General features: G+C 44.9%; 1 protein-coding gene across 4 annotated transcripts in view; it reads right to left on the reverse strand.

The window, feature by feature from the left end:
• Positions 1–21,465, reverse strand: part of LOC146206250 (uncharacterized) — a 93,536-nt gene that overhangs the window by 49,172 nt on the left and 22,899 nt on the right. For 3 of the 4 annotated variants that reach the window (XM_084590865.1, XM_084590864.1, XM_084590863.1), the window contains one exon: positions 8,306–8,415. In XM_084590865.1, the coding sequence (XP_084446991.1) occupies positions 8,306–8,415 (110 nt within the window). Of the gene's footprint in view, positions 1–7,739; positions 8,047–8,305; positions 8,416–21,465 lie in introns of those variants that run through there. The other variant, XM_084590866.1, reaches the window with a different exon arrangement.

The following is a 21,465-nucleotide window of genomic DNA, read 5'->3' on the forward strand; positions in this document are numbered from 1 at the left end:
CCTCACGAACAAACTGTTGAATCTGCTGAATGAGCAACTGCTGATACAGGGCACCGTCCCCGAAGAGAGCCAAGCTGGAAAGGGTGGCCTGCTGAAGGCCAGCACGTCGTATGGAAAGCCGCCTTTTGCGCAGCTCATCGAAGCTTTGGCAGAAGCTGATAACATCGGACACAGTTTGGGGATCTTTGGCGACGAGCATATGAAAGGCGTCATCGTCAATACCTTGCATAATGTGCCCGATCTTCTCGGCGTCGCTCATGGTAGGGTTGACGTGCTTGCAGAGGTCGACATCTTCTATGAAACTTGACTGAAGATAAAAAGCGCACAGGAAGACGCACACAAGAGAAGAAGACACAGGACACGCGCTAACTCTCATCTGGTTTATTTGCAGCAATAACAGCAAATATGTGCTGAAAAGGGGTCATGCGCAGTACATATCAATAACATAAAGACAGAGTCAAAATAAGGAATATTACAAAACATGATCAAGGAATATCATAAAACACGATCAAGAAAACTGATCTCTGCCTTCCAGAGCCGCACCGACGTATCGCTGACACACCTATCTCCCCTTTTCCCGATATGGAATGCCTCCAAAAGCTCTCGCGCTGTCTTATCACGGCCTCTGCCCAGAATCTTAATGTCATCCAGTCGCGGCTCGCACGCAGTGCAGTTCGCGCAATGCGCTGCCAAATTTGTCCCTCCACTCCTTAAGGTGGCGGTTCTACGGTCGCCATCTTGGAAGTAGTTCAGATTCTGCCACCAGGCTACGCCACTAATCCATGACTGAGGAATTGAGTACCCAGCCACTCAGCCCTCTCGACTTGAGCTGCCTGAACGCTTTTCTTGTGTTGCTGCGTGGACTTTCAAAGATTTTTGCGGCTGCACAGCAGTGTCCAGGCAGAGAAGGGAAGGATTTTTGTCCCCGTCCTGCGCAGCATGGGCTGCCCCATTGAACTCCCCTCTTCAACCCACCGCACCACTACTTCGAACAATACGCGCCCTGACAATTGGACAAGAGGCTTCCCTCTCTTGCCTATACTTCGTCTCACAAGATGTTTGCAGCACAGCGAAAAGCAGAGGCACCCCAGCCGGTCCAACCAGGATCACGCGTACAATAGGCAATTGTGCTTCTAAGCGCCTCTCGCCCCCCCCCCCCCCCCAAATTGGCGGGGGTGAGAGTAGGAGCACAATTCTCTATTATAGTGCGCACAGGCTAGAGGCACTTAGGAGCACAATTGAAAGGGCTCCTCTGCCTTTCGCAGTGCTGCAGATATCTTGTGAGACGAAGTATAGTTTCCGCTGTAGAGCCACGAACATTGCTCCTACCCGCCGAGCGTGAGGGGGTTGGACTGGACTGCAGTAGGCTAGCTTGACTGAACACAAATAAAACAGGGTGTCAACATGATTGCACAGTGCAATCTTAGTACGAGTGAAAAGGAAAAGCGAATGGCACTATTTCTGCACACTTCGTCAATGAACCTTAGTTGAAGTCGGCGCCTGTCTTGTGTTCTTTTGATCCTCGTATTTTGGGCTGTGCAATCGAGTGATCATTAGCGAGCTTTAGAATACGGCGACCCTATCCGTAAGTGGGATAGAGTAATAGCGGAGCATGCGCGCTATAATAGAGAATTGTGCTCCTACTGTCACCCGCGCTATTGCCCTGTCCCCCTAAGCGGTAGGGGTACCATATTCTAAACCTCCCTATTGTTGATGCCATAGATATAGTAAGGATCGGAACACTTCTTGACTGTAGTGGAAGCTGTCAGCTCTTGCGGTCACCAGAAATTTGCTTTATCAAACGTGATTACAAATATGATAATATAGCTATAATTAGCTGAACTTCAGTCAACAGTCGCCCTTGTTTATTTTTTGTTCGTGCTTGTCCAATCTTAGAAACTAGAGCTGGTAAGTTACAATGTGCAAATAAGTTAATAATTGCCAATTTTTTTCCTTTTGAGATGAATCGATATTCCGAAATAGATGTGAAATCCACCAAGAGGCTATGTATCGCGCAGGAGGCCGGCATGCATTCATGCTCTCTTCGGCACTGAGGAGGCGCATTCACACTAAACTATGTGGGAAAGGGGGGAAGGGGAGAAGGGGTTGTAAAGGAAGGTTGTCAGAAGAAAGGACCTAACGGGGACAGTTTTTTAGGCGCTTATGGCGGCCACTTCCCCACTCCCAGTTGGATGCTCCACAGTCTTCATTTTATTTATTCCCTCGCGCGCGCGTGCGTGCGTGCGTGTGTGTGTGTGTGTGTGTGTGTGTGTGTGTGTGTGTGTGTGTGTGTGTGTGTGCAATTAAAGGAACACAGTATTTTCAGGCAATTAGAATAAAATTTTAACAATCAATCCCCTAGAAACATTTTTCTCCTGCAGAATTTCACTCGACACTGAAATCTGATGTGAAAAGTAGCATGCTATGGAAGACGCTGACCTGTCCTGCTGCAGCTTCCCGTGATGATGTATGCGCTTTCTGAACCAATATATTGGGTGGACTACTGTAGCTTGTAGCCTACTTTATTGTACTCATTTTACAGGGCGCACACACGTATGCAACAAGTATACTTTAGTGTTGAGCCCGCCTTTTGGCTTCATGTGTTGGTAGTAAATAATTTCGTGATGTGGCACTTGTACATTCACACATTTGCAACATAATAATCACAGCCCAATTTTTACTCCATGCAAGAGCGCCCATGCTTACCAAATGTTTTCCTGCAAATGCCAAACGATTAGACGCATCGATCAGATCGCGTTCGGTCAGATTTGGCATGTGCTATAATTTGTGAATTTGTCCATACCAATGCAGTACAGCGGTTTTGCTTCATGTCAAACGGAAGCACGTTCTTTGTATGCTTCGAAATTCTCACACGCTTCTATGTCACTTTTGCTAACATGATCGGATACCTTTCAGAGCACAGGAAGTCGAGTTGCTTCAAACAAGGTTCAAATATAAAGTCAATAAATTGGGCGTTGAGACGGCGGGTGAGTGGACGCCTGGCTGACACGGTATCTACCTTACTCGAGATAAGGGCCCCATTCTTTTGGAAACGCTCTGCCTGCCGACGGGCTTTTAGAGCGTTAGCTCTGTTGCTCACTTGCGCGAGTGGCGCGTTTTTCTAAGAATCGTAAACAGAGCCATCACCATAGCAACATCGCCGTCTTCACTGTGCCCAGGCAAACTAGACCGAACTCTCCAAGTCCCCGGCCACAGCGGCAAAGCGCGGTAGCAGGCGATGCTAGGCAAGTATAGCATTATAGCAAAATGAACGCCAAACCAGCTTCCCTGCCGAATGCATCAACGGTTTACCCTATGACGCCGTAATGCTTCGGACAATCCGCGGTATATCCCCCTCCAAGAAGCGGAATTACCTGGGAAGAGGACGGGACATCATGCACGTATAAAATAAATAAAGTAAGCGCAAATAAAAACATCAAACGGGAATCCAATTCAGTGTTTTCATATATATATATATATATATATATATATATATATATATATATATATATATATATATAGGGCCATTGATCAAGTCAAAGTATTTGAAGAAGATATAAACGAATGCTTTTTGTCTGGTTTCTCGAACAAGGAAGCTGTAGGGCTGCCGAAACGATAGTACGTTTTCATGAAACTTTGACTTGGTCAGTGAGCCTGTATATTTTTTTATGCCACCACCTGATCAGACTGCATTTCGTCGAACTCTTGATTACAGTGGTTTCTCACATTTGAGCTAAGCTCGACATTCGGTTGCGTTGAGCCTCATCATTTTTTTTTTTAATTTTTAGTGAGGGGAATGACGGAAATGCAGTGGCAAAACCCGATTCAACATCACATTTTTGTATTGGAGAAGCTTCACATGGCTGTTTCCTACTTGCCCATTCACCGAAAACATCCCCGGCAGCTACTGCGGCACCTTTACTATCATCACCGGAACGCAACATTCGGAGAAAAAAAAAAAGGAAAGAAAAAAAAAAAAAAAACATGACTGAAACGCTGGTGATTATCTTCGGCTGCCCACTATATCATTTTTTCTCCTTTTCTTTGGAGCCTGCACTGCTTGCGCTATATAGGAACTTCAGTGGGAAGGTTGAAGAGGCATGCTTGTGCATGTTCAGGTTTTCAAGTTTTACTTGGCAGACTGTCGAAACATTTTATCTGTACCAGTAAAGTGGCAGAGGGTACAAGTATTCGTGCAATTTCTCCTAGGGAGACGCTCTTTGAAATTATATTATATTAATTTATGCAGTGTTATAGTTCCGTGCCCTACTATTCATTTTATCGTAGAAAGGGGAAGATATTTTTCCTTCTTGCCACTGGAAAAAAAAAGTCTAAATTCCACATCCTCACAATATATGCTAACACCGCGAACATAAGAAGATAGCTTTGTGGCGGAGCTAAGACGAGGAATAACCAGCTCCGACAGCGTTCGGGTTCGAACTGTCTTTTTTTTTTTTTTTTTTTTTTTTGCTGCTTTCACTGAGACGCTTAGTGCCAAATTCTTCTTTGTCCAGCGCCGTTCCGTTGTTTGTGATAAAAGCGCGGCGCGAGGGGCGCTACAAGACTACAAAACAAAACAAGAAAAAAAATTTCAATATCTCCGCCACGATTATATCTTGCTGAGTAAGTAGAGTAAGTAAGTAGCGCGAGAGCCTTAGCTGGCAACGTTTCGGCACACAAACAGTATGACACACTTAATTCGAGGCGATAAATAAATCTCAAAGCAAGCAAGTGTACATTTGTCAAGGGACCATTTTCAAGTAGCGCTACTGCGCATGCGCGAAGCACCTGAGTGCGCGAAGCACGTGCACCTCAGTTCGACCCGACCACTCGACCCGACTCGCCAGTGTTTACCTCTCTCGCCCGATGGAAAGGAAAGGGCAAAGGGAAAACGTTGTAGAAGCACAATACCTTCTCGTAAATACCCCTCGATTCAGGGTGTTTGTGGCGCCATCCTCGTAATTTTTCTGAACTGCGACATTTTAGTGCACATGAAATTTCATAGATGACGCTACCTACTATGTTTATCACACGTGGCTCTATTATTTTACTATTATTTGACTTTGTAGTTGATAATTGTTACCGGTTGAATAAGGGAACGAAAGCCCGAACCTTTAAGTTATATTCGCCAGAAACAAACAAGCCATGGAGCATTTCAATCATGCTTAAAATATTTCATGAAGAGCTCGCGCGCTTCAAGTGAACCACGAAAAAATTAGCTGAAATCATCCTGACAGTGCACATTCCTCGAGAGTCGTAGAACAAAACCGATGCTTATCCTCTGACAGCGAAGTGCAAAGTTTTTCCACGCGAAATTTCAGCACAGATAAGAGCTTATTACTTGAACAGTTTAGCATATACTTTAAGCCATTTTGCAAAAAACGCAAAGTTTGATCACAAATAACTTTTACACTAAATGAAGCAGACAGATGATATTTTCAGGAAAAAGCGAACTATGTACGACCTCCAACTGCGCAAAAAATCTCCGCAGCAGAATGCGTATCTTGAAAGTTATTGTATGTATAATTACCTGTTTTATACACTTTTCACAGGCGCGTGGCTAATAAACTATGCGATACACAGTAATAAAAATGCTTAACTTTGTTCATTAACATCTAATATCAAAACATCTCAAACGGTGTTTTCCTAGGTGCAAAAGATTTTGCACAATTTTGTTTTTCCCGAGACAAGTAGAGCTGAAAAGCCGTTTCTTACCTTTGTGTTCTCCTTTACAGCTTAAACATCGGTGCAGCTATTTATAAATCGAATGCACCATTAGAAAGGAGAGGAAATAAACTTTACAAATATATTAAAGTCATATTTATAAACTAAACTAGTGAGGCGCAGTAGGCGTATGAATATCGCCAAAAATGTCGTCTCTTCACCGCTGGAGTGGGACCACCACCTTAAAGCCCGCAAATGATCCCCTGCTCGATCATTAATACAGCGCCCGGTCTGGCCAATGTAGGCCTTCCCACAGGTCAGCGGGACCTGACCCCCATGCAGCAGTCGACAAACCGCTTAGCATGTTTTTTCTCACAACCGCTCGGTTTTCCAACACGCGAAATGCGTGAGCACAGCCCCGCCATCTTCTTCGGAGCGGAGAACACCACCGGCACGCCATGTCTATTCGCCACTTTCTTCACGTGGTGCGCAACCCTATGCATATACGGCACCCCAACAGGCCTAGCCGTATTTCTCACCGGAGCAGTTTTCTTCCCAAACAAGCCATCTGGTCTGCCTTTACTAGTGAAGTGTCCAACATCACAGACAGTCGAGTGAATGGTATGTAGCTAAATCCAGCAAATAATAAATCTGAATTTTGACACCTACTCCCTAAGGGGAAGCCATGAGCGCTTTTATTGATTAAAAACGTTCGTTCAGTTTTATATTTATATTTCATTTTACATACTGCAATACTTTTTCCCTACCTTGGCATTGAAATCGCCCATTAGTACAGTATACTGCATCTTTACTTTTCGCATTGCCGATTCTACATCTTCATAGAAGCTTTCAACTGCCTGGTCTTCATAACACATGTAGGTGCATAGGCCTGTACAACCGTTTATACCGCTTATTAAGCCTAATTACGATGCCTGCAACTCTCTCATTAATACTATACAATTCATCTATATTACCCGCTATATATTTATCGACAAGGAAACCTACTCCTAGTTGTCGCCTCTCTAGTAAACCTCGATAATACAGTACATGCCCATCCTTCAGTACAGTATATGCATCATTCGGCCTCCTAACCTCACTAAGCCCTATGACATCCCATTTCATTCCTTCTAGTTCCTCTAACAGCACTGCTAAACTAGCTTCACTAGCTAGGGTTCTAACATTAAACGTTGCCAGGGTCAGTTTCCAATGGAGGCCTGTCCAGCGGAGCCAGGCATTCTTAGCACCCCCTGCTGCGTAACAGGTCTGACCGCCGCCGTGGTCAGCTGTTCCGCAGCCGCTGGTGACTGAGGGCCGGGGTTTTGTGGAGCTTATCATGAGAGGTTGTGGCCAATTACTGCACCAGGGTGGCCAACTCCTGTTCTGGTGAGGGAGTGTGTTGCCGGAGGTGTTCACCGGCATCAGGTCGCACCCCAAACCTGTTTATGCAATTCCATCAACACGCGGATTCTTTTTTTTTTTTTTTTGTTAATCCGGTGGAGAATTGCGCGGCACCGGGATTTGAACCCCAGTCCTATTGCATGCGAGGCGGATGTTCTACCGCTACGCCACTGCTGCACCTACCTGCAACAATGGTTAAGCGCAGTCCTTAGGCAATTGCCAATGGTTTTCCAGTAATTGACAAGCCATCTGGTCTGCCTTTACTAGTGAAGTGTCCAACATCACAGACAGTCGAGTGAATGGTATGTAGCTAAATCCAGCAAATAATAAATCTGAATTTTGACACCTACTCCCTAAGGGGAAGCCATGAGCGCTTTTATTGATTAAAAACGTTCGTTCAGTTTTATATTTATATTTCATTTTACATACTGCAATACTTTTAAAAAATAGTGCCCAATATTTTTAAAGTACTTAGGATTGCTTTTAGGAGATTCTGATAAAAATCAAAGTTTGGGTGGTTTTTGAAATTCTAATCACAGCTGTCCATTTTTTGATATATTTGAATTTTGGCCGATTTCAAAATATCATGAAGAAGGAACAGACAACTCTAGAGCTTCAAATTTCTTCGGAAATAATGAACAAGGGCTGTATAATATAGACGAAAAGTTTCAGTGGCAAAATTTTATTGAGTCTTGCTAGAATGTAGGGCTGAACATTAGCAACTTTCAGTACAAGCCCTAAGTTTTACATTTATTTTTACAATATTAAACAATATAATGCAACACATTTTCAGTCGGCAATATTTCCGAGGTACTGAGAATTCTTGAGAGGGATTTTAATAAAATCGAAGATGATGCTTCTATTTTAAAATGGAATCAAGATTTCCCATTTTTTGTTTTCAAATTTCGTGCGAATTTGATGCCTTGTGGAGAACACACCTAGAAATCTTGAGCTCCAGATTTTTTGTGAAATTAAGAATATAACCTGCGTAATAAATAGAAAAAGTTTTAGTGCAAACAACTGAAGGCATCATGCCAGCATATAAGGTTGAAAATGAACATTTTTGCAGTGCGTCGCTCCTGAAGTAAAGATTGCGATTTTTTACTAAATCAACTGCATCAACAAAACGGGTTTCTAATAGTTTTTATAAAGGTAAATGTTGCATAGAATTAGTGAGTAAAAAATAAGACATGACAATATCTTAGTGCGGAAGCAGCAGGTCTGAAAAAAATGTTAAACTCACCTGATGATACCTTCAGCAACGTTTTCCTTGACCAAGTCACAGTCTTTCAGGACAGAAGACGGTGCTTTAGCCTTCAGTTGCATATATTTTTCATGCATAACTGCCACATTCTGTGGGGAAGAACACAGTAGTAGAATGCAGTTACTGATACTATAAACAGCCAAGTAGAGAAATTTGCAATTTTTCACTGGTTTTACACTTTTTTCCTGACCTTGTCAAGTGCTACAGTAAACTCACTTCAATCAGCCCCGCCTCGAAAAGTATTTCGATAAGGACAATGAACTTTTATAAAACCTCTACCAGTCTTCCTACGCTTTTCATGTACAAATATAGTGGGCACTCCCAGTGGACTCAGACGTAGTTTTGCAATCAAATTAATGAGCATTTGCACTCCACAGTACTGGCATAGACCACACTCATCACACTGAACCACTCCACCAAAGCTGACAATGGAACGGGAGATCAGAATGGACAGTACAGTGGTGTTTTTTTTCTTGTTCAGCCATTTTACATTTATCAACAGTGAGACACGCAAGATGAGTGTTGAAAAATTGGAATGCTTTTAGTAAACTACCCGTTCTTTGCAGAGTCTCCTTCGTCGGAAAATTCTCAATAAACTTCAAAACAAACTGACGGCCTGCATCTTTCTGCAAGGACCACTGGCTGTCAATCCCCACCAGTGGAGCAAATGTGGCACCACCACTCAATAGACCATGTGGCAAACAGTGTTGGTTTGTCGCGTTTACATGTCAGCAGCATCAACCTAGGGGTCACACTAAACGGGCATGGTGGGAATCACTGTGAATGATAAAAGCCAATTAGCTGGGTCAAGTGAGGTGACACAAAAATAGGCTTTTTGATTCCTGGAGCCACCTCACTTGCATTTGCAGCTAGAGTTATCAAATAAGGATGCCTACCAAGTTGGGGTATCGAAATTCCCCCGAGTTAAATTTATCCGTAGTACTTCTGTGAAACTCCCCGTGCGACACAAGACATTGTTTATAACAGAAGCAGCAAGTTTATAATTATTGCAATAAAAATCAATACCTTTGGAAAGAATGGTAAAAGCCATTGCAAATGGAGCCAAATACATTCAAAACATGAGGATTTTGTAGCAGCTGGTCCCCCATGTAATTCCTTGCTATGGGACCTTAGCGTATATAAAAGAAATGAAACTCAAACCCAATTATAACAATATTGAAGTGCCACGAAAATACCACGGTTATTACTCATAATTGTTATAACTGGGTTAAGACAAAAACCAAAGAAAACATTAAAAGCTTACATCAAAAGCTTGAGATAGTTTACAAGGGGAAAGTGGCTTGCACTTTTCACTTATTCCCTAGTAGAAACCCATAATCAGTGCGCTCTGATTGCCTCACCGCAATCTTGTTGACATCTCTCTGCAAGGTATCCAACTGTTGCAAGTATTTGAGCGAAAGATTTTAGCACAAATGAAGGCCCGGCACAGACTTTATTAATCTTAGTGCTTCCTGGTGTGGTTTGGCCGGTGCGGTCGCAGTTAAGTATTTGTAAGTCATTTTTTTCTGTTAAGGTTGGCGCTCAGTGACCAGATTCAATTGCTATAACCGAGTATCTACCACGAGAGCATAGCTAAATGCGGTTTATTTTACCATAAAATACATGGTAAAGCTGACGGTGCTACAGTTATTTATTGTTATATCTGATATATTGTTCAAAGCAAGATTGTTATAAGTGGGTTTCATTGTATTTCAAAAATGAATAATAATAAATTTGTATATTTCTCCCTTGCAAACACAGCTCAAATATTTATTTAGACCAACCGCAGGTTACAGAAATCTGTCAGTTCATTTGTGGAGCTGAAATAAAAGATATGAAATGCAAGAAAGTCACCCTCAACCATCCTGAAAAACTTTCTGCTCGTGCACGTTTCAGTGTTGTTTTACCAGAACAGGGCCTATTTGGACTGGTTGGTTCATTTGGACTCAAGAAAACAACTAAACAGCATTATGATGAGGACATGAGGCAAGACACTGTTTTAATGCTTCAAAGTCTATTTGAATTGGGTAATGGACACCTGCATCTCAGCCAACATGTTCTAAGCTCAAGCTCTTTCACTGAAGCTATAGCATGCTTCATTTCCCCTCATGCCTTAAAGGGACACTAAAACAACTCTACCATGTAATCCACTTATAATACCAGATGCAATTAAGCCTGGCTATAACAAAATTGTAAAATGTTTTCAATTTTTTTATTACATCCAAGTTTACGTTACATACAGTTTTCGCATGAATACTCAGATGGACAATAACAACGAAGACCAGATTACGAATTACAGTTAAACCTCTATGTAACGAACCTCCATGTAGCGAATTCCTCAATATTACGAAGTTTTTCAATCCCTCAATGCCACCCCCATTGAAGTGCATGTATATTTGAAAACTCCATGTAACGAACATGTCGTGGCGGTTGCCCTTGATACAACGAACTCGCCGCGCCGACTGTCTCTTAGCTAGTGCTGGGTTAGTGGAAATTTGGCAGAACTCCGCAAGCTTCAGGACGATAAAACACGAACTGAAGTGCAAGGAACGCCTACTATAGCAAGGAGTGAGCGCAGTTGATACAGCGCTTCGCGTTTCAGCGCCAGCGCCGCATGTGTCTGCTCCGTGGCAGATGCGCAGCTTCTGCAGCTTTTGCTGTCGGAACATGGCACTACAGTATTTCATGTTTAAAAGCGGCAAAAATAACAGAAAAAAGACGCGGGGCAAGCAGCGCGTGCCCATTGCGTGCCGCGCGGTTGCTCGCAGGCTCCGGCACGTCGGTAGAAACCTGGAACAGCAGAGCGCGCTGGCGACGCGAGGCAGAGTCGGTTTCCTTGGACAAAGGTGACGGGTAAGTGGGCGCGCGGCGGCGCCAACGCACGTGCTCTCCCCCAAGATCATGCCCAAGGCTAATTCCTCTTTCATCCCCTTTCCCTGCTCCCTCGAAAACGCGTCGCGCGAGCCCCAGAGGAGGTGGAGGCTGCTGCCGCAGTCGCGCCACGCTATCAGCGCAATCGCGAAACATTTCACCGCTTTCATGACTCGAATAATTCTGATTTACTGCAAACACTTTCAAGGTGGTTTCTGTTACATCAATTCTTAATTTGGTTTTCGTTCTACATCGTCCTTTTTGGATCTTCACGTGAAAACTGCATGTAACGAAAACCTGGACGTAACAAAAAATCGCTGACATTTTACAATTTCGTTATAACCAGGTTTAACTGCAATTGTAAAGGAAACCAGTTTGAAAGTGTTTACACTAAATTAAAATTATTCGAGGTAACAGAAGCGGTGAAACACTTTGCAATCGTGCCGAGGGCCCGACGCCACTGTGGCAGTAGCTTCCACCTTTGCAGTGGCTGGCGTGACGCATTTTAGAGGAAGCGGGGAAAAGGGGGTGGAGGAAGAATCAGTCTGGGGGAGAGCGCATGTGTTCGCGCCGCCACCGAGAGAGGAGGCGACAGCATCTTCATGCTTGTTTCTGCTTGCCCACCACCGCTGCCCCAGGAAACCAAATCTGCCTAGCTTCAACGGCCACGCTCCGCTGTTCCTGCTTCGGACATGCAACAGCCCACGAGCAACCGCATCGCAGCGATGGATGCCCACTACTCGCCCTGTGTCTTTTTTTCTCTGCTCTGTTACTTTTCGATGCTTTTAAGTATAAACTATTGTAGCGACACATTCCAAAAGAAAAAGCAGCAGAGACTGCTGTGTTTGCTCTGTAGATGAGCCGTCAGCACTGAAACGCGGCATTTTGTGTCAACTGCGGTCGCTCATTGCTGTTGCACGTGTTCCTCTCATGCAAGTTTGTGTTTTATCATTCTGAAACCTGCAGAGTTCTCAAAAATTTCTAGCAATTCAGCAGTTCAAACAAACATCAAGGGGCTCCAGCACTGAAGTGAGTCCACCCAGAATGATGGCAATCTCCATACGCAACTCCTTTAGCTCCCAGCGTTCGTTTTCTCCCAGGTGGCTGCGAAAACTGTCGAGCACAAGAAAAGTCAGGAGAAGCAGGGCGCTAGGTCGCCATCCCCAGACAGTCCGGACCCAATCAGCCATTAGGTCGGCCGACATCCATCCTTTCTCATGGGCTCGTACGTGTATGCTGGCTGGGAAGTTGGCCTTCAGCACAGTTTTCCTTTTAAAGATAGCGTCGGGTGGCAACTTCCTGCCGTCTGCCGTGATAGCCAGCATTACCGTGAAACATTGCTTCCCGGTGCCTGTTGTTTTGACGAGCCCGTTACGGGCTCCTCATTCAATGACTGTCTCGCTCATGGCATTTCGAGGTTGATGGGTGTCTGATCAGTGTTGCCAATTTGGGAGATAAGAAATTCTCAGTCCCGCCACAGGCCTATCTCAAACTTGTGAAAGTCCACTACCTTCTTTTCATAGGAAGGAGGCAGTCACTAACAGTGATGCGCGCCTCCTCAAGCACAGTCCGTTGTGCGGTACTGAGCGCGTCGTCCACCCATTACTTGATTGAAAGCGGTGGTCGCAATGTTGTGCTTCCTGGCTGTGGCTCGAGCGTGCGTCCTGATCATTTCGTGCGGAACGACACAACCTTCCTTTCGCAGGTCCAGGACATATTTTAGGACCTATTCTTCCACACAAGGAAACTTTCCCACCTTCGGTCCCCTAAAGGCACACTGCTCCAGATCGTAGAACGCAGCTTAAGCTGCTTCTGCCAGTAACGCACGTGGACTTGTCTATAGGGAACCAAAGCTGGAGTTTGCTCCGCGACGCCAGCGCTTGGTTTCCAGCGGAGCGGAGAGGAACTACAAAACCTACGCGCATTCGCGCCCGCGCTGCGCGCGGCTGTCTGCGGGGTCTGCGCAGCCTGCTCGCTCCGGAGCGCGTGCTACGTTCAGCCGCGCGTGCACGCGGAGCGGGAGAAGGAGAGTGAGGACGAGGGGGATTGGTGGCGCGTCTTCGCGCGCAAAGCCGGCGCTCTTTGCCAGTGGGATTTCTTAATTTTGCTTTTTTCTGTGCCCCGGCTGACATAGAGGCTGGCTGGAGGCATGTTTTTTATCGGTGCTTTCGAAAGCAAGAAATTATGATTAATTGATCGCCGGACATTGTTTTCAAAGAGCGCTTGTTGGCAGGCTCAGACATAAAAAAAAAAAAAATAAACGCGAATTCACTACTTGAAGGCGGGAGGCAAACGACAGGTATCTTGAAGGACTTGAGGCGGCACCTCTTGATGCCTCTGTCCATGTTCACAGAATGAAGGGTCCAGCCTTCTGGTTGAGAATAACCGATAGGCTTGTACACAGCGACGAGTGCTGCTTCCTTTCCCTTTGTGACTGGTCACTTGAAAAGGGCCTATTCAGCTCTTTGGGGACAAACGTTTTAGGCAGTGCTGCCGGCGCCGTGGGGCCTGTTTTCGGCGCGTTTAGGATGCGTTCCCTACAAAGGCACAAAGCATGCCGCCTTACCCTTTGGTTCCTGCCGACACCGGCCAGGGGAAGTTCGCTGCTGCGGCGCTGGCGTTCGAAATCAATGACCTATCTACCTTTAACGATGAGGGGTTCCTAACAACTTGGGTCATTCCCCAGAAGCCGAGGCATGACATTTTTGCGGCAGTTTCCTCTCCACGAGATGAACAGCGAGGAAATGTCTGACGACTTTCCATGCAGACAGGGACATCTCTCCACGGAAACCTTTGTCTTCTTAACTCCACTGTTACGCTGCGCAATTCCTAGTTCAGTTATCTACTATAGCGAACGCGCAGTTTTGAGCTCCCGAAGCAGGATCGCGTATGAGGATAGGATGATTGACGTAAAGTGATCGCATTAATGACGAATATCTGTTTCTTGAGGCCGACTCGGTTCCACGATGGCTGCTTCGGCACCGCCAGTTAGAGAAGTACGACACACGAACAGTACGAGATATCCCCCCCCCCCCCGCCAAAAAAAAAAAAGAAAGGTCCACAACCATCCCGTTACCGTTTCCACACAAACTTCGCGAAAAAAGTGCGCCGTCATTTTTTTCATTCTAGTTCTTTTCTTTCTTTCTTCTCCCCCCCCTCATTGTTAGAGCGCGACGGTGGCCACAATGCGGTCGGAGGAGGAGAGAAACAACCGAGCGCGCGCGCGTAAACACGTGCTAGAAAGCAGCGCGGAGCAGACGACAACATGCTTTTCTATGCGGCGGCTAGCAGACGACGCGGCCGGGCTGCGCGTAGATTTTGACGGGGTCTCCATGGAGGGCGCTGACGCACAGAGCGGCGCAGCGGCCCCTGGCCCAGGTTTTCTCCCCTATTCCAAAATGCCTACTGACTGCATGATTGCCGTGCTCACACTCCACAGCCTGTAACTTGAAGCCGGCCGTGTAACTGACTCTGCGGCCCACGGCAAAACGCAATACAGAAACTGCACAAACGCAAAAGGCACAAAAAAAAAAAAAAAAAAAAAGTCGGAGCAACCGACAATGTTGTCGCGAAGCATTACTGGCTGCTAAAAAAAAAGTATGGCTAGGACTACACCACTCTCTAGTGTTGTTTTGATTCGCTGTCTCCGCACACCCCCATTGCCGTGCTGGCGCCACCGGTTGCCGCTGGCCCCTGAAAGTTTCATTCTGGTGGGAAGCACTCAGGAATGGTGGGAGGGGGGCGGCAGGAAATGAGCGCAAAGGCGAGGAAGCGCTGCGTGGCTGCTGCTTCTGTTGCCATGACAACAGGCGGGCCGAGTGAAGCGGGACTGCAAGGGACGAAAATTCGAGGTGTTTATTATGCAAGATAAAAAAAATATGATGCAAATTTTGACGACTAAAGTCGGGGGTGCGTTCATTATGCGAGTAAATGCGGTGTGTGTGTGCGTGTATATATATATATATATCCTCATCAGCCTGACTATACCCAAAGCAGGGCAAAGGCCTCTCCCATATTCCACCAATTACCTAACCCGGTCCTGTGCTACCTGCACCCACTTAACCCCTGAAAGCTTCTTAACCTCATACGCCCACCTAACTTTCTGCCGTCCCCTGCTACGCTTTCCTTCCTTTGGAATCCAGTTTGTTACACTGAGCGACCATTAGTTATCCTCTCTTAGCACTACATGTCCTGTCCATGTTCATTTGGTCTCGATTTCCACTGGAATGTCAGTAACTTGAGTTATTTTTCTGACCCACTCTGCACACTTCCTACCTCTTAATGTTACCCCTGCCATTTCTCATTCCGTAGGCCTCTGCGTTGTCCTCAACTTAAGTAAAACCCTCTTTGTTAGCCTCCATGCTTCAAACCCATAGGCGAGTACAGGCAAGAAGCAGCTGTTGTACACTTTCCTCTTGAGCAATACCGGTAAGCTGCTAGTCATAATCTGAGAGTGCTTGCCAAATGCGCTCCATCCCAATCTTATTCTCCTTGTTATTTCCCTTTCATAGTCCAGATCTGCGGTTCCTACCTGTCCTAAGTAAACATATTTGCTTCCTACTTCCAGTGCTTCGCTACCTAGTGTAAACTGCTGTTCTTTTCCGAAGCTGTTGAACATTACCTTAGTCTTCTGCATATTGATTTTAAAGCCTGCCTTTCTACTTTTCCTGTGTAGGTCATCAACCATTCTTCGCAGTTCATCCCCTGAGTTACTTAGCAAGGCAATGTCATCAGCAATATCATCAGCAAAATGCAGATTACTAAGGTGTTCTCCATCTACCCTCATCCCTAACTGGTCCCATTCCAAGTCTCTGAATGCTTCCTCTAAGCAAACTGTGAATAGTACTGGGGAGATCGTGTCTCCTTGCCTAGCACCTTTTTTTTTATAGGAATTTTGTTCCTTTCTTTATGCGGGACTATTGTTGCTGTGCCATCACTATAAATATCTTCCAGCACTTTCACGTACCGTCTACCACTGATTTCACAATGCCTGCATGACCGCTGAGGTTTCTCTGCTTTTTCGTAATCAATGAATGTATAAGGGCTGGTTATATTCCGAGCATTTTTCTATCGCCTGGATGATGGTATAGATACGATCAGTCTAAGGCTGTCCTAATTCTATTAACGATTACCTTAGTAAATACCTTATACGTAACAGACAGCAAGCTGATTGGTCTGTAATGTTTCAGGTCCTTAGCGTCCCCTTTCTTATGAATTACGGTAATGTTTGCATTCTTCCATGGTTCCGGTACCGTCGATGACACCAGGCACTGCGTATACAGGGTGGCCAGTTCTTCAAGCACGATATCCCCCCGTCCTTCAGCAAATCTGTAGTTATCTGATCCTCTCCAGCTGATTTCCCCCTTTTCATAGTTTCTAGTGCTTTCTTGACCTCGTCCTTCGTCACTGGTGGAACGTCTGACTGCTTTTCCCTACCGCCAATCTCATTATGGTCCTGACTACTTTGGCTACTGTAGAGATCTGTATAGAACTCCTCGGCTACTTTGACTATCTTGTCCATATTAGTAATGACGTTGCCCGCCTTGTCCCTTATCGCATACATCTGGTTTTTGCCTATGCCCAATTTCTTCTTCATTGCTTTAAGCCTTCCACGTTCTTTACAGCATGCTCAATTTTCTCCTTGTTAAACTTCCTTAAATCAACCACTTTGAGCTTACTGATTAGCTTTGATATCTTTGCCAATTCTATCTGGTCTGTTGGGTTGGAAGCTGTCATGTTTTGGCATTTTTTAATCAAATCTTTCGTCTCCTAGACAGCTTACCAGTATCCTAACTATCCTACCACCTAATCATATAACGCACTGGGAATAATATCTCTGAAATTATTCTTCATTGCTTCTAGGCTAATGTCGTCATCCTTGGTTAAAGCTAAATATCTATCCTGTAGCGAAATCTTGAACTGTTCTGCCCTCGCCCTCACCACTAATTCGCTGAAGGACTTCTTTCTTACTAATCTGTTTTGTTCCAGATTTTGACTAATTTGAGACTGTACCATCCCGTGGTCACTGCATTGCACTTTCCTGATTACCTCTACATCACCGATCTGACGTAAGCACGATGCGACGGCGCTTCTGTCGCCAGACTGGGCCGACTGGGGGTGAAAAGTAGGCTTAGCGCCCATAGGAATACTCGGAACCGAAAGATTTCAAAGCAGTTTTCTAATTTCACGGGACACCTATAATGTTTTTATTTGCTACAGAGCAACCATGAACATCCTAGAACAGATCGTGAAAGTATGAAATCTCGCTATCGAGGCGAAGTATTTTTGAAACACCGCAAAACGTAGGGGGGTGCTAGTTGGGAGGGCGACTCACAGAAACACATGTAAACACAACTTACAGCAACATATTTCTCGTTTGGTAGAGCACCAGAAGTGGTGGATAGTCATTAAACTTTCGCCAGCACTTCGAAAAAATGTGTGACAAAGTGTGCTGCGTCATTGCGAAGGCAGTTTACTTTTAAAACCCCTTGTTGTCTAGAATCTGAGTTATAAATGCACTGCAGTAGCGCGGCGCAAACAAAATATATGGAAAGAACAGTTTGCAAAGAAGCTGACTTTTGTGGCCAAGAAAGCAGTCATTTGTAAAGACCTGGTGCATTATTTTAAGACCATGAATATGCGTATGCAAGAACATTTCGTGTCTGACATCTCTGTAAAGCACATTTATCAATAAGTATGCGCGCCGCATTTCCAGACAACCCCCACGTCTAGAAAACGAGTCGCCCAAGCGGCTTTTTCCTTCTTTTTTTTTTCTTTAGTGTACCACGCTCTGACATCATGTTGCATGGCGGATGTAAAAAAAAAAAAAGCAAGGGCTGGCGATGTGCACAAGCTGTGTAAGGCAGTAATGATGCTGTCGAGACATGGTTCATTTTGTAAATTGAGAGAAAAAAAACGCAAAAGGCACGATGTCATTGCGTCCTGGAAACATCGATCGTGGCAAAGTAGATAGTAAGTATTAAAATGAATTAATATATTGGTTGCGTCGCGATACATGCATGCGGTGAGCAAGTCGTAAGCAAACATTTTGACAGGCTTTATATTCCGATGTCCGTGCACACGCTGCATGGTCTGCGCTGTATGGAAAGAAAAAAAAATAAGACCAGAAAACCGCACAGAAAGCGCAGACCGATATACGACAGCCATAGCGATATTACGGGGAAAACGAAAATGCACAAAAAATGTTTAGCTAGCATATATGCCCGTTGATGAACTTGCGTGCAGCCACCCGATTCAAAATAACTGTATGCCTCCAGCGACTTGTATGCCTGGACGGTCTCTGCAGTGAAGCGACTCAGAGAAAACATCAAATACACCACAATGTTTGCCATGCCCAATAGTGTAAGAGCACCTGCGTCAGCCTGGAGGACTTCCAAACGTGCTTCAGGCATAACAAATGAGTCCAGGTGCACAACGCCGTCAGTGTACAGCTTTTCATTGTAGCGCTGTTTATCCAATTCCGACAAGCTTTTCACGTAGTCAGACATTGCTGCATCGCAAACTACATTCCCTTACAAGAACTGCAAGTCTGACCATTTTCAGGATTCTTCACAGCACGATAAACTGACCGCGCACAGTTGCAGATGACCATGCACCACCAGCGCCGTCGCTAGCAGACAATCCGGAGCTGGAGGCGGCTGCGCGTCGTCTGCTGCAATGCGCGATTCTCGTTCGGTCCATATTGTCGTATGGCGATTGACAGCTGCTTTTTAAATGTAATTCTGTCTAAGCTGTATCACTTGAGCAACAGTATTATCAAGCTAACTTGCCCATGCGGCAGCATGTCAGACTGTATAAAGAAAACTGTGCGATTCGCTATAACAAACTTTCTTTTTGGGGGTGTCCGGATTCACAACACAGATTATTCGGAAAGTTTTAAAGTAGATTGCCTCCACAATGACGCAGCATACTTTATCAAGTGCTGGCCATTATTTAAAGACAGGCCAATGCTTCTGGTGCCGTGCGAAACGAGAAAAATGTTGCGGCACAAGTTGTGTTTACATTAGCTTATATGGGTCGCCCTCCCAACTCGCACCCCCAAACGTATCGCGGTGTTTTAAAAATACTTCACCTCGGTAATGAGATTTCATACTTTCATGATCTGTTCTACAATGTTCATAGTTGCTTTGTACCGAATAACCACATCATAGGTACCCCGTGAAATGAGAAAAATGCTTGGGAACCTTTCAGTTCCATGTATTCCTAAGGGCGCTAACCCTACCTTTTACCCCCAGTCGACTGCGGCGCCACGACCACCCCCTTTGTTTGTAAACACGGTGTTGGCCTATAATGGCGGGGTTAGAACAAAGTATTAAGTCAATTTCATCTTTAGCCTCCCCGTTAGGACTTTTCCATGTCCATGTTGAAGAAGGTATTCATGACTCTTAAATTACTGCACTCTGCAAACTCAACTAGTAACTCCCCCCTGCTATTCCTAGACCCAATGCCATAGTAACCCACTGCCTGGTCTTCTGCCTGCTTTTTCCCTATCTTGGCATTGAAGTCTCCTATTAGTACAGTATACCTTGTCTTTTCTTTCCCATCGCCAATTCCACATTTTCGTAGAAGCTTTCAACTGCCTGGTCATGATAACTACATGTAGGTGCCTAGGCCTGTACAATCTTCAGTTTATACATCTTAAGCCTAATTCCAATGCTTGCCGCCTTCTCATTATTTCTATAGAATTCATCTATATTACCAGCTCAATACTTATTGACAAGGAACCCAACTCCTAGTTCTTGTCTCTCTAGTACACCTCGATAACACAGTACATGCCCGTCCTTCAGTACAGTTATGCCTCATTCGATCTCCTAACCTCACTAAGCCCTATGACAGCCCTCATACCTTCTAGTTTCTGTAAGAGCCACTGTTAAACTAGCTTCACTAGCTAGGGTTCTAACGTTTCACATGCACATTGTGTGTGTGTGTGTGCGTGTGTTTTGAAAAAGCTTCCTTGGGCTCGCTTACAAATATACACAAAAAACTTAAGATGTTTGTGGCTTAGAACCATCTATTGACATTTCAGCCGCGGGACCAGCCTTCATCAGAAAAAAGTGCGAATGCTTGGCAGCGTCATATATATAGGTTGGCAATATCAGCATGGCATTAAAATAACATAATCAGAAATACTTAGTCCCAGGAAGGCACGTGGCGAAGCAGTAACATTAAAGTGAAATGGCATAAACAAGATGTGATTACGTATTGCGATTCCAGGTCAGCAGCGATCAAAAAGTAATCAGTGAAGGCGAACTGCATGTGGCAAATGCAAGCACAGCACAATGCGATAAAGAGCACGCTGTGGTTTTATAAAAGAAAAAAAAATGAATGTACGAGAATGATGCACAGTAGTGATACAAATTATTCAGAGATTACTGGGACATTAAGCAATACAAATGAAAATGCGCGTAGAGAGAGAGAGAGAGAGAGAAAACTTTTAATGAGCATATAATCAGTAAATATTCACAGGAGCTGGGTGGTCGGTGCCCCTAGTCCAGGGCTCCGCTGGCAGCAGCTGCTTGCGGACTAGCTGGATAATCCAGGCTTGCTGGTCCAGGTTGTCGCTGGTCAGGGCCGCCTCCCACTGCTCGTGTGTCGGGCATGGCACTATTAACGTTGGGTCAGGTTTGTCCTGGCATTCCCAAGAGATGTGAAAGAGTGTGGGGCTTGCACCGCACCAAGGACAGTAACTCGTGTATTTTGTTGGGCTTATCTTATTTAAAATTTAAAGATTAGGGAATGTGTTTGTTTGTATTTTTCTCCAGTCTATAGCGTCCGAGGAAGGAAGGTGTTCGTGTGGTGGTGAGAAAATTCTTTCTAACCGTAGGTGTTCCAGCCTGTCGCCGTAGGGTAGAAAAAGCACATGTTTGAACGTATACATGGTTTAAAAAGAAGATACCAGTCACGAACTCAATGATATTTGCAAGGTCGAGAAAAAGCACATGTTTGAATGCATACATGGTTTAAAAAGAAGACACCAGCCATGACCCCAATGATATTGTATTGCTTAATGTCCCAGTAATCTCCGAATAACTTTTATAACTACTGTGCATCATTCTCGTACATTCATTTTTTTTTTTACGTTATATAACCACTGCGTGCTCTTTATCGCATTGTACTATACTTGCATTTCGCCTTCACTGATTACTTTTTGATCACGGCTGACCTAGAATCTCGATACGTAATCCCATCTTGTTTACGCCATTTCACTTTCATGTTACTGCTTCGCCACGTGCCTTTCTGGGACTACA

The sequence above is a fragment of the Amblyomma maculatum genome, chromosome 1, assembly GCF_055883805.1.
Source record: "Amblyomma maculatum isolate TAMU_Amacu chromosome 1, ASM5588380v1, whole genome shotgun sequence".
NCBI classification, from domain to species: Eukaryota; Metazoa; Arthropoda; class Arachnida; order Ixodida; family Ixodidae; genus Amblyomma; species Amblyomma maculatum.